The 14438-nt window shown below is 40.9% G+C and overlaps 1 protein-coding gene across 5 annotated transcripts in view; it reads left to right on the top strand.

The window, feature by feature from the left end:
* LOC133455376 (PALM2-AKAP2 fusion protein) overlaps window positions 1–14438 on the top strand; it is a 113830-nt gene that overhangs the window by 33937 nt on the left and 65455 nt on the right. For all 5 annotated transcript variants that reach the window (XR_009783497.1, XM_061734372.1, XM_061734371.1 and 2 more), the window contains 2 exons: window positions 3995–4075; window positions 13915–14036. Coding sequence is in view for 4 of the 5 variants with exons in the window: in XM_061734372.1 (XP_061590356.1) it covers window positions 3995–4075; window positions 13915–14036 (203 nt within the window). In the remaining variant the exon portion in view is untranslated. The remainder of the gene's footprint in view (window positions 1–3994; window positions 4076–13914; window positions 14037–14438) is intronic.

Here is a 14438-nt window from a genome sequence, read left to right as displayed (position 1 = left end):
TCCCTGACATATGGCTGCCAAAACCTCTGCTGCAGCTCTCTGTTCGTAATTCACAAGCCATGGGAACTGCTGCTGTGGAGTGTGTGTGTGCGGCTTAGAGAGAAATAGGGCGAGAGAGAGAGAGAAAAGGAGGGACATTACCTCAGTTGTTGGTGCAGATGTTTTCAAGGCCCGTGTGCAGCTTTAAGGTATGATACTATCAAGGTTTTGCTATTTTCAGCTCATAAGGATTCTTGTTTCTTTTTTTTTAACGTCTGTCTTCCTTAAAAGGCAAGAGGCTCTGCATGAGCAAAAACTAGTACTGCTGCATTTTCTTCTTTGCTCTGCTTACTTGCTTTTCTGGCACCGAACAAGCCTCTTTGCATTAAAGTTGGAGGCAAGAGGAAGCTGAGAGTGGTCTGTGCTGATTGATTAGCAAAGACACTTTTGAAGCAAATTTAACCATAAAATAGGCTTTACGCTTGCTTGCATCATTTATTATATTTGATTTAAGTGGCAAACATGCAGATCACAAAATAATATTCTTTCTTTATAAGTACAGTTTTCTACAGTAAAATTCTCTACAGTAAAGTTTTGTGCTGAGTGATGTGTGTAAGAAAGAAAGACCTGATATTATGACCTTAATAAGACTTGTTCTCATCCCACATAACCAAACAATTGCTGTAGTCTGTAATTTAATACAGGGGATCCTTTGTCTCCATATTATCTATGAATTATGGACAATACCTGCTAGAGAGTGGACTCAATCTTTAGCATGTGTTGTTTGGGAGATTCTGAGAGCTTCATTCATCTGAATGGGATTTTTGTGGTTGGAGATGGGAGTGTCCCACCGGGAATTGGGTTTGGAGTACTGCAAAGATGCCAAGGTTCTTGCTACAAGTTATCTGCTTTTTGCAAAACCAAAACAGTAAATTTCATTATAAATTATGCTTGTATTTCAGAGAGTTAGACTCTCCCTGTTTGCACCTTGTCCTTAATCGTGTTTAGGATATTCATGGAAAGGATCTCTCTGTGTTCAGCCAAGCTAAGAACTCTGTTGGAAACGTCAGAGGTTCCCCTCTGTTTTTGGCAAATGATATAGTTATGTTCATTTCATCAGACTGTAAACTCCCTCTGGTTAATGTACATTTTTGCCCACAATAAAGAAGTTTAATGGGAGCATGTGAGAAACATTTCCTTTTCAGTTTGAAACCAAATATTTTGGTATTTAGTGAGCCATTCAGGTTTGCAGGATGCTCTGACGTCACTCATTCAGATCAGGGTAGAATTATCCAGCTTCTCCCATAGTTATCACAGCAAATGCCATATCATGCTGCATTCATTATACCTCAGAAATGGTCAGCACAAACTTGCAACACCAGGATCAGAAGATGCACTACCCAAAGACGAACGGGGTGGAGTTAACTTAAGCGGATAAGTCTCCTACCTGCCAGCTGCTAAGAACAGTAGTGTAAAAGCATGGCTGATAAGAGTATAGTATATTTCTGTTGTTTTGAGCGAAGCATCTCACATACCTTTCGTTAAGGCCCCACAAAATAGTGTCAGCATTTGAAAAAAGGCTGCAGTAGCTTGACATCTCTTATTCACAGGCAGAAGTAAATTATTGCCACTGGCATTAAAGCGGCACTATGTAACTTTTCCACCTTAATATAATATTTCCAGAGTCATTGTGATGGTACATCAACTTCCAACAGGTTTAATGAACCTCTGTCATGGTCTGAGGGGTCTGTATCGCCTTCACTGGCACTATGTAACTTTGAGGAGCATGGTAGGAACCCTGCCACACTAAAAAACTACAAATCTTTACGGCTTTGACTGCTTTACGGCATACGTCACTTCCCCCTCCTTCCCGATTCGTAGTCGAGACGAAAATGGGCGGGGCGTGGAGCACAGCTCCGCAGAAGCTGGTAACCCGTTGCTGCGTTGTGGCTGCAGCAGCTCCACACAACAGACGTGGGGAAAAGATCCTAATGGTTTAACTTTTCACCGCTTTCCTGCTCGGAGGCAGAACCACGGAGGCCAATTATCTGAGATAACAAATTAAAAGAGTAAAAGAGTTGTCGGCTCGGTTGGATCGCGGCTGTAACGAGTCCGACCAAACATAACGTTCCTCAGTAAACAAACAAACACTTACACAGACGGGCGTCGGATCAAAACACGGGTTTATTAAACCACAAACAAACACTCACAGACCGGGGTCGGATCATTCAAACGGGTTTTATTCCCCACTTCTCCAGCTAAACGCAGTTGTTGGCCAGCTCTCTGCGGTGCAATTAATTTTGTTGAGGAAAAAATATTAACTATTTGATTTGTAGCTGCAGAGGAAAAAAATAATCTCACGAGGAAAAAAAAATATTGCTCACGCCTCAGAGCCTCTTCAGCATAATATAGCAGTCAAAAAAAAGAAAAGAAAAGTAAGAGTAATACAAAACATGTACTGTATGTTGTACTATTATACTAATTTATTGAAACACATGGTGAGTCAAACATTTACATTTACATAAACAAGGTAGCCGGAGACGGTGGTTCTGCAGAACTGCGGCAGTAATCCCTTATAAAAAGTGGCGCTCCGACGAGGAGCTGCACTCTTCAGTAGGGATTTCATATGGATCCAGACTGTTAATAATCATTATTTTCTCGATATACCGCTCCCTGGCTTCCTTGTTTAAGGTATCCCGGTAAATTCCAGTTCCTTTCCAGCAGTTTAACATCTTTTTTTTTGCGTTCCGTCTGTTCACTTGGTGAAACAGAAAAGCGTCCCGTCTTCTCTCAAAACAAATGCAGCGACGGGACAGGAGTTTTCCGGCAGTACGCGCTGGTGCTCATGGGAAACGTAGTGTTCTTTCTGGTAAAGCACTACCGCTTTTGTCCAAAAGATGCCGCCAAACTCAGAAAAGCTGAAAGTTACGTTGTGCTGCTTTAACGAAGGGAGCTGCTCTAAATGGTGCAGATTTCAGTTCACTAATTTATCTACATTCCAACCTTCATGTTTGGTCACAAGCTTTGGGTCCTGACAGATTAAGATGAAGCCCTGGATATAAGGTTGCTTCCTGATTACTTTCTTCAGTTAGATGCTCCTGAAGATTAACATCTTCTTAGTCTATCTGCCATCGCTCCTGCTTTAAAAGGGGAAAGCGTTCGATTTTGCTCCCTGCAATTTTGGTTCTCTGCTCTTGCGTCCATTCCTGCATCACTCAACAGTTGCTTCGCTTGAGACGTGGTCCAGGGTTTATTAACATTCTGGGGGTTTTCCCTTGAAAGTTATATTTAGCAAACAGGAAACGTAGAAGTCCTCGCTCCCCTCCCACGGAAGGGTTGTGAGGGAGGGAAAGCTAAAACCCCAACATATTCTCAGTATTTCATGCCCTCCAGCCCCAAGTGGGTTTGGGCTGGGGTCTACTTTGTTTATGTTTCCATGCATTTACATCCATTTAAGGAAATCGACTACATGAAACTCGGTCTCTTCAATTTTTTTCCCACTAAAATATCAATACATAAGACTCATTTACTGTCACATGAAGTTAAGCATTGTTTGCCCACATGTTCTGTTCCATGTAGAGTATTCTGGGTCTAATCCATCCTCTCTATATACTGTAACCTGTGAACCTTATCCTCTTTCAGCCTTTGATAAACTCTGACATCCAATCCCCCTAAAACCTCACTTCCTCCCAGGCTATGTTCATAATTCTGTATCTCTCTGTTTCCCCAGAACGAAACATTCGGTTAGTCGGACTATGCTTTGCATCAATGTCTTGCATTACTGTTCAATGTAACCTTCATTTCCCTGAGTGGATCTTGTCTCAAACTCAATACACATCACCACCACATGCAGGATCATCCTCACGTCCTTCTGTTTGTTTTCTTCTTTGTTTCTTTTCTTTGAATACTATTCTTATTTCACTGATCAGGAAACAATGAGCAAAAATGAACTCCATGAATTTTACTTTTCAGATGTAAAGAAAATAATTTTTCTAACGTATTTTTCATTTCTCAGGAGAAGCGAAAACGGCAAACTGAAATTGAAGAGAAAAGAAACCAGCTTGATGACCTGGTATTACAGCTCCAACATGTCAAGGTAGGTGTGTGTGTGTGTGTGTGTGTGTGTGTGTGTGTGTGTGTGTGTGTGTGTGTGTGCGTGTGCGTGTGCGTGTGCGTGTGCGTGTGCGTGTGCGTGTGCGTGCGTGCGTGCGTGCGTGCGTGCGTGCGTGCGTGCGTGCGTGCGTGCGTGCGTGCGTGCGTGCGTGCGTGCGTGCGTGCGTGCGTGCGTGCGTGCGTGTGAAATTTGAGGTCCTCCATTTGAGTAAATGTATTTTTAATGCTAGAAAAAGACATCATTAGAAAAGTTGCCAAACTATGTTTTTCTTCCAGTAACTCTTAAATAATTTAAGTAATGGATTAGATGGAGTCACGCCACACTAGTCACAGCAAAACTTATTACAGGTGTTCACATTTATGTCCTCTGTTTTATTTAAGTTTGCTTCAATGGACACACCTTTTTTTTCTGAAATAGCAGCAGTTTGCGAGTATTTTAAAGGTCTGCAGTGATAGCTGGCTAGTTAGTCCAAACACTTGACTCTTCCTCTCTAAAGTTATATCAGCTACCGTCAAATCCCATTTTTGTGGATCTGAAACAAGGGTTTACATGTTTTACCTTAAGAAGGTTGATTCTAATAATCCCTGTGTTGGAATAAGAGAACTAACTGTGCCTGTCTGTTGGTGGACTACAGGCTTCTGATTGTCAACATGTCAATTTGTTTGCAGCGAGTTGCTAATTTGAACTGCTCCTGGCAGTCTGCTCTGGTAATTATAGAAAGAAGCTGATTGAGCAGAGCTGGACCATCTCATGGGCACTATTTATGATTGGTGGTCACACGTTAATTTGTCCAGGGTAATAAATCTGCTGTACGGGGTCTACTTTTGTCATCCTGCGTTTTCATAACCATTGCATTTTAAACGTATCCACAGTCACTCAATATCTCCAAGGTTAGATTAGTTCCCTTTTTATGCTGTTTTACTTGAGTGCAGATAAAGGCGAACAGCCAACAAACATATAAAAAATGTATTAAAGACGTATGTAATGTTATAGTTCTTTAGTGCTACCATAAATGTAACGTGTGAATGAACAGAAAAGATCTAGCTTATGATTTAAGCCTCTCTGCTTATTAGTAAGCAGCTGTTTATTTATGGCTTTGATATAATGTTTCATCAACAGCTGAACTAAATGCTGCACAAACTGCTAAGGTGACTAAATGTAAGAAATAAGAGATGATGCATTATTTGTGATGAGAGGTAGCTGCTATTTTATGATCAGATGTACAGTAGATTAACGGTGACGGTGAGGTAGAGTTCAAGTTAGGATTAGAGGTTAAAACCCACATGTGAGCTCCACAAATGTGCATGTTGTGTCCATTCAATCTATCTTAGTCTATTCAAACCTTGACCCGAAATATCAAGGAGACATAATGAGACAGCACACCGTCAAAGATGCATGATGAATCTTTCTGCACCATTTTTCAGCACTCGTATGCTTGAATGTGTGGAGTTTTTGGCTGACAGGTAGAGCTTCCATCCCAAATGTCCAAATCTCAGAGCTGCCAGTGTGTAGACCGTCAGCAGAGAGTTTCCCTTGGCTGAGGAGGACAGGACTATAATAATAATAATAAAAACCCCTAATACTTACTGCCAGCCATTACCGGGAAGCCAAGATTTTCTTTCAAGTAAACAGATTCCATGAACAAATAATAAGCAGTAAAGAGGGCACAAGCTTCTAACAGATTGTGGGTTTAAAAAAATAATAATAATAATTTAGCCATTTATTTATATGGAGTTCTTGAACCTTTCAACCACAAAGAAAAACAATTCTCTGTTTAAGCTTTCCACAAACATCAGCTTTGCCATGTTTACATCCTGCATATTTTGGTTACTGGTAGATTGAATCAAGACAATCAAAGAAGGCTTACATTAATTAGAATCAAAAGAAGAGACTCAGGTTTAATTCATGAATTCACTTAATGAGTTTATGCGCTGTGCTGCTATACATGTTTTCCTCTCAAAGAAAATTATTTGGAACATTTTGGAGCCATAAAATCCTTGCAAACACAGGGTGGGCGCAGTAATATGTGTGGCTACACCATTATATTACAAATACCCAGGTTTAATATTTGCAATAAAAATACATTCCTTTGACTAATTAGAGCCGTTGAACAAACATGGCACCAACAAATCCTTTGTCAAATAAATTTGGTTCTTTATACCTGTGTTTTCCAGCATTTAACACCGTATTAAATATAGCCAAAAAAACAGAGATTGATTTAAGCCATGTGATCGTACATTCTGATCGAGTGCATAGTAGCTAATGATTTTTCAGACACAGCAAATATACTTTACACAACTAGGTCATGCTGTGGGAATGACACCTACCATCACAGAAACTGCTGTGGACACTAAGGGCCCGATTTACTAAGATCCTAAATAAAGAGTAGGCTACTAAATTGCGTGTGCACTGAAAAAGTTTGCGCGTGCTGTTTGCGTGTGGTTTGCGGGTGATCAACTAAGATTGCGTGCGCAATTGATAACAGGCGCAAACAGCAGTATTTAAATGAGTTGTTGCGCGTCTTAAGGTTTGCGAGTGCAAACTCTGCGCCATGGAGAGTCTGGATGGAATGCACAGTCACAAGTCACAAGCGCAAAATGAAATTTGACGAGTTGGAGTTAGAGATATTAGTGGAAGAGGCAAATAAACACATTCATGAACTACAGCAAATAAATTTAAACATTACCAAAAGAAACGCAATATCGGAGAAAACCTGCGATAGAATAAATGCAGTTGTTGGTAACACAAAAAAACGGAAAAACGTCTGGTTTTTCATATTTCAATTTTAGGCACAGATCAAAAATACGAAATAGAAAAACGGGCCACAGGACTGAATTTGATTTTTAATATTTAATTGGTCGGGTTTACGTGAGCCGGCGGTGCTCGGCATGATCTGAGGAGAAAAAGACAATCAGACACAGAGCTGGAGAGCGCTTTGATTCATCTATTTATGAGTTAAGTTTTTATTCAGATGTCCACAGTATATTGAAAATATTATATATTATATAGCAAACAATGACAGTAAATGTGTGACAGACGGGACCATCATATGGCAAGAAGAGAAGAGAAGTGTTCAGAACAGCGCACAGCGCACACTAAAGGCTGATTTATGGTTCCGCGTCACACCAACGCAGAACCGACGGCGTAGGGTACGCGGCGACGCACACCCCACCGCGACCCTACGCGTCGGCTACGCCGTCGATTTAACGCAGAACCATAATTCAGGCGAAGCTGCAGTCTGCCTGCGCTGATCACAGACACAGCGGGTCGGAGCGGATTTGGTCATGATGTTTAACCTGTGTTTTGTGATTAATAAGCACAGGTTTTAATTAAATGTAATTTACGAAGGATGATTTCACGTTCAATAAGATAAGTAATCAATAAAATACAAAGTTTTGGCACAAAGGCTTGGCCTTTTGGATGTCGCCTCCTTGCCACAATAACAGCAGCAGCAGATTAGCACCTTCCTTTCGAACGTATTAAATACAGACGCAATCACAATACGCGCAATTACTTTCAGGCTTGGTAAATCTCATTGCGCGTGGTAAATGGACATATTTGCATCTTCCCCTCCCAGTATTTAGGATTTCTGCCGGGTACGCCCCATATTGATTATTCATCAGGGCAAAAGTACTAACTGAATTGCGTGTGCAATTTTGCGCATTTCAGAGACGCAGTCCTCTTTGCACGCTGTTAGTAGATCAGCTGGCACTTTGGTTTGCGGGTGCTGTCAAGTTTGCACACGTTTTAACACACGCAAACCTTTAGTAAATCGGGCCCTAAGTTGTCAGGGAGAGCTGCATTCAATGCTCACAAGTAATGGGAGACTCCGGTGACAGCACGTGCTCCGCATGCTGCAACCTCAGACGCTATGGGCTATCAGCTCCAGCAATTTTTAATGTTTAATTTTTACCATATGTGCAGGTTAGGGCTGGCAACTGGTCCTTCAGCGTGGCGAGGATCAACTCCGGTGAAAAGCAGAAAAAACAAACATCCACTATGGTTTGGACAAAGCAAGATAGCTAGCAGTGCAGAGGTGATAAGAAGATGATAACATGTAGGAAGCACAAACAAAAGGTCAATTAATGAACACAATTGTGTTAATGGTCTGACCCTTGAAGCCTATAAGCCTTGAAGGAGCTACGTTTGAGGCCTCGGCTGTTCAAGAACTGATGCAGCACAGTGCTACATAGATTTATCCTGATCCAAACAAGTCTGTGCCAAACAAACAAGCCTTCACCGATCTTCACCCATCTCTGTTTCTATACTGCTCTGTTTAGGATTCTTTTGTATTTAGCTCCAACAGGCTTGAACTCCAGATGTAATCAACATGTGGTAACACAGTCCCATTTAATGGCCATTACTCCTAAGTGCCACACAGCCAGGCAGCGTGGAGCTGGCTTTGTTGTTGGGTCTCCAGAGGCAGAGCGGCCTGGGAGAGGAAATGGAAACTGGAGCCCTGAGATTTGATAAGGACCTCTACGGCTGTGTGATTCAGAGCCTTCAGAATGGAGGCGTTGATCTGAGTCTGGAATCATGTAAACATCATCATGACTGCAGAGCTGAGTCCAAGCTGAGCAAGCACTTTCTGTTGAAGCTCCAGTTCTCTCTGCAATAGGTGATGGAGTTGCTTATGTGTATCTTGGTGAAACTAGGCTATTTCAGTTTCCGATGAATAGCGTAGAACTTCCAAACAGCCGCAAACCTTTTCTCTAAGAGTCCAGCTCAGAGTGGTTGGCGTCAGTGCTAAACAGGAAGTGGAAAGTCTGTTAAAGCAGCATGAGAGGGATCAGAGAGCAAGCTGGTTCTCAGAGGGAAAAAAAGGAGAGGGGGGTTGTTACTTTACGCAACCATATTATCTTCACCACTAATAGCAGAAATGGGAGAAAAACTGTCTAGGGTGATGGTTAGAGGATAGACTTGGTGAATCCTCCTCTCTGGGTAACAACTATGTAACTTGTATTGAAATGTATTATCCGTTTAACATCATGGGTGCATGAAGCTAGCTATATTAGGGCTGAAACTTCAAAAACAGCATGTTTAACTTTCACAATTTATTTTTTATCGAACTTGGACTGATATGTTAGACAATATCTGTTTTTTTCTTTTACTTTCTCCATTTATTTTATTTTGCAATCAATTGGTTGTGACAAGTACCAACTTCTGACTTTACAAATATATTTAGATGAGTGGGGACTCCATCCTTTCACATGTTGTGTGAGTTTGTGTGGTAATACATTTATAAACTGTTAGTGAATTCCTAGTTCAAAGCATGCATATACTGTAATCCTCTCTGGCATTCAGATTCTGAAAGTGAAACGTTCATGATGCCATGCCAAACATGAATCAGGCTAAAAGATAATTGTCCACTGCCTCCAGATGCCAGTTTACCAATTCTGACACTTTGTAATCCTAAACAGTTTGTCGCACTAAATCTGGCCCAATAAATGCAAAAAGTACATTATATGAGAGTCTATCCTCCGTTTATGTTAAAACACATACATGTATTATTTTGAGTACAAACCAAGGGTAGTTAATAGAACATTTTTATAATTGTATTTCCTTCTTAAAGAATATCTGTGATATTCTTTGGTCAAGAGTTTACATTGATATAGTATTATGTGGTATTCTTCTCAACTATGTCTTTACAGCCTCCGTATGAATTGGCGTTACAGCTTTGCACTCCCTTTACTTCTGAGCTACAGCAAATGCAGGATGATGGGAACTTTTGGTAGGGACTGGGAAGCTGAATAATTGAACTCTGACTGGGTCTCTGATGCCTCAGTACCTTATAAATCCCTCCCAATGAAGGACAAAATCATAACAGCCCCACACCAAGTTGCAACATTGTAATATACCGGAAGTTTTGATATAACTGTTACATGAAACATGCAAATATAATATAAAAAAGGTGAAAGATGAAGGTCAGAATTAACTAAAGTGTCCTGTATTTAGTTTGAATTATACACTCACATCAAACTTGTCTCATGCACAAATCCAAAATATTTAGCTGAGGGCAAATTGAGAATTCACCAAAATCCATCAAAGAAAATACTTTTTAACTGCAAGTATAAGACAGTATGTAATTTTTGGTAAAACTGAAGCTGTTCAGCCTGGTTTAATCAGAGATAGTTATCCAAAAAGTGCACAGGATGCGCCTACGTGAGGTAACCGTTAGCTCAACCCTGTGGGTGTGCAGCAGTGAGACACAAACGACACCAAACAAAGCCAGAGTCCACATTCTGGCGGCAGGTGGTAAACTGCTCTGTCACGGTTTCTGCCCGTCTTGTGTGTTTGTGCGGAGGCACTCATGCTGCTAATTATCGTCTTTAAGACCTGCAGCCGGGATACAGTTTGGCAATAAACAGCCAAGGGTGAGGCAAAGTGCTCCAGCAAGACGTCAGAGAGTATGACACATTTGAGACAAAAACTAAATGTATGCAGTCATCGATTAAAAACAAATATGGAGACATCCAGAATTCTCTGGGTTATGAGAAGACTAGAATCAACAATGATATCAGATCTGACTCGTGATTTGTATTTTTAATCTTAGAAAAGTCCACATCTAATTTCTTTTGTTAAGTTTTTTAGTTTGTTAGGAGCTTTGATTTGCCTATCACCTTTTTTAACTTTTCATTTTTCTGGAGATCACTCTCCCATTCAATTGTTTACAGCTGAATTACCTAAATATTAGAACTACTTACTGTAAAGTGTAGACAGGGGCAGGACATTGGATGTTAGCAAGTGTGCCATGTTTTGATTTGTGAAGGTGAGGGTTCATTCTTCAGAGGTTTGACTCTTGGGAAGTACTTTGGAAAGTGTGAAGACCCAGTTCAGTCTGCTAGTGTGTCTACACATCTCCAAAAACGTTGGAGGAAGCTTTCCTGTAGGTTGTATTTGGAAAAATGAACCAAAAATGTGAAGTTAGATCTACATTCTTGACGCAAGGTGAAGTGAAATGCATTCTGGGAAACTTTGTCTATTATGGATTTATCAACTTGACTAGGTGCAGCCCTTCAACTGGGACTGTAATCTAACTGTGTCTGCTGTCATTTTGCAAGTCCGCAAGAACAAAGTTTCAGACAAGAACATATATATAAAGAAAGGGTCAGGGACATATTGTAGTAGGAGGAATCTAATTAGCACGTGTGATGGATTATAACTCTGACCCAGAATGAGGAAAAGGGTGAAGGCTCATGACCAAGTCATTGATTAATAACATAAGCACCAAGGGTCACTTTGTCCACATGTAAAGCTTCAGACAGAAAAGCCTTGCTGGGTTTGTCAAAGAGCCAACATTTCACAAGCTTATCAGCTGCAGACAAGTCACTCAAAACAGGATATAGGTACTTTAAGAAAGTAGAAAATGCAAGTTTTAATTTATGCCCGATCAGAGAGTTTGATGTGTCTGCAGCCAAACTCTAAAGAGGAACTATTCATGTTTTTGTGCTCTGTCTTATTCCCAAGCAGTTCTACCTCTGGGGAATGTTGGTGTAGAACAAAACACCATCTGCCTCGTCACAGAGCAGTAAAGTGAGGAAAACAGGACATTTTCACGATATGAATGGCAGGTTTCACTAGAATTTAACAAAAAACACATGTTTAGGAGGTTTATAAAACATTAGTTTGACTAAGTTACAAGAATACATTCATGAATGAAGAAAAGGAGTCTATTGTCATATGGATTCATATTCATGGCAAAAAGAGAGAGAACAGTGGTTTCTTGTCTTGACAGCTTTGTTCAGAATGTTGTAGAAAATACTCCAAAAACCAAATAAGCAGATTTACATTGCTATTAATATGTTCCAGCTGGAATTGGAAGTAATCACAGCAATCTCTAAGAAATTATGCTTCATTATCAGAGTCCACTGATGGTGGATAATGTCCTGAAATGCAGTATTCCAGACAGGCTGGAGAGGAGGGGCTATGTGAATGCTGCAGTGTTGTTGTAGATCTGAAAAAGCTGAACAGATTGAAATGGGATTTTCCAGTGGATTTTCGGTGTATATAATAGAGCAGGTCTATTAAAGAATAAAATATATCACTGTTGAATGATGTTGGATGAATACATAATGCAAGTACATCATCAAAAATATATAGTATTGAAGATTTTTAAGAAAAAGACCCTCAGGACATAAACTGAGACAGAAAATCCCAAGGTTGTACAACAAAACATCAGCTTTGTAGCCATCATCCATAGTTGCACAGCTACAGGTAGTCATTTAAATGATTAGCTATTTTGTTATCCATTTAATTGCCTTTGTAAAATCATCAAACTGTTTGTTGGATCTAAACTGCAGAATCATCTGAAATAACCTTGTATCCTGAATATCTGAAGTGTTTCTGGGATGTTATACTTATTAACAGGCTCTCATAAGACATTGTTATAATGTTTTACGATTTAAGTTATGTATATTATGTCAGTGGAGGTTTTTACTTTGTGATTAGAGTGTATACGTAGCCTAAGCAGGTAGTCCACACTTCCCTCTCTGTGGCCACTTGGCCCAGCTCATTGGCCGAGGCGTTGCCAGGCCAGCCAGGAGACAAAGTTCCTCCAGTGTGTCCGGGGTCTTCCCGGGGTCTCCCCCGAGTAGGACATGCCCGGAAAACCTCACCAGGGAGGTGTCCAGGAATCATCCCGATGCCCGAGCCACCTCATGTGGCCCCTGTAAGGGGCCGGAGGAAGAGCAGCTCCACTCTGAGCCCTCCTGGATGACTGAGCTTCTCACACAATCTCTAAGGGAGAACCCATAAAACCCTGCTGAGTAAACTCAATTTGCCACTTGTATCCAAGATCTCTTTCTTTCAGGCCACGTTTACACATAGCCGGGTATTTACAAAAATGGATATTTTCCCCTCTACGTTTTCAAAAATATCCTCGTTTACACGGACCTGCATGAATACGCTGTTAACGTCATGCCAGCCAATCAGAATCCTGGAAAAAACATCAACAAATGACACGTGTAACTTCCAGTTAAGGCTGATTTATGGTTCCGCGTTACACCAACGCAGAGCCTACGGCGTAGGGTCTGCGTCGATTTAACGCGGGACCATAATTCAGGCTTTACTTCCAAGACGGAACGAGAGTCTGAGAGAATTTAAAACAGGTAAAATAAAAGAAAATATTGACGGTGGCCAAACAAATTGTAAACACAGGTCGCACTCATGACGCTGGTGACGTTTCTGTCGCATAATGTGACGTAAATCTCCGTTTTCCTCCGTTTTCTCTGTTTAGACGCAAACGTGAAAACTGAGTTTTTGAAAATCTCCACTTTGGCCGGAGTTTTCAGAAATGATCGTTTTTGGGGGCTTTGACCTCCGTTTTCGTGTAAACGAACGGCCAAAACGCATGAAAACGCCTCCGTTTTTGCCCCGTGTAAACGGGGCCTCAGTCACAACCCACAGCTCTTGACTATAGATGAGGGTAGAAACATTGACCGACTGGTAAATTGAGAGCTTTGCCTTTAAGCCCAGCTCCTTCTTCACCATGACAGACCGATGCCGACTCTGATCTACCTATCAATCTCCTGCTTCATTCTTCCCTCACTCGTGAACAAGAGATACTTGAACTACTCCACTCTCTGATCCCTGAACCACTCTCAATGTGTTTTGGTTTGTTTTTGTACTCTATAAACACATCACGGGGCTACATGTTGAATCCTTATGCTGCATAAGAACCAAGTAAAGAAATAGCTTCCAAGCCTTTTTGTTTATGGAATTCATTCTTGTTAGTTGTTTAGTTGGTTTTCTAACACTCTTAGTCAAACCTTTGCCATATTTTCTCTCTTGAAGCCTTTAACACATCTTTGTGTCTTCCTCAGTCTAAAGCCAAGCGTGAGCGATGGCTTCTGCAAGGAACGGGAGCACATGAAGAGGAAGCAAGACGAAAACAGCTGGAACTGGATGAAGCACAAGGGAGGAGGCTGGAAGACATGATACACAGGTGCTGCACATGCATTCATGCAGTTTATTCTACATTTAATGCTCTTTTATTTTGCTTGTTAGTTACATCTTTCTTTATGAGGTACTCAAATACATTTCCAGTTTGATCATGTGATCAGAGGAAGACAGTCTGATACTGAGCAGATGTGTGTTTATAACCATTTCTGTGACATCTGTAGCCTTAAATGGATAGAGATACTTTTCAAAACACTGATCCTATTATCTAATTGGCTTCACCTTCGAGCCTCAGTAAGACAGATTTTTATGTCTTATCATCCACAGGGCCCAAAATAGTATAGTTGCATCTGTTTTTTGTTTTTTTTTCTCTGATTGGTAAACAACAACCACAGTCTGTGTCACATGTGATGCTCATTATGAAGAGCTGCAGCTGCAAAGGGTGCAT

Source organism: Cololabis saira, chromosome 11 (genome assembly GCF_033807715.1).
Source record: "Cololabis saira isolate AMF1-May2022 chromosome 11, fColSai1.1, whole genome shotgun sequence".
Taxonomy (NCBI): Eukaryota; Metazoa; Chordata; class Actinopteri; order Beloniformes; family Belonidae; genus Cololabis; species Cololabis saira.
This window is presented reverse-complemented; position numbering and strand designations above follow the sequence as displayed.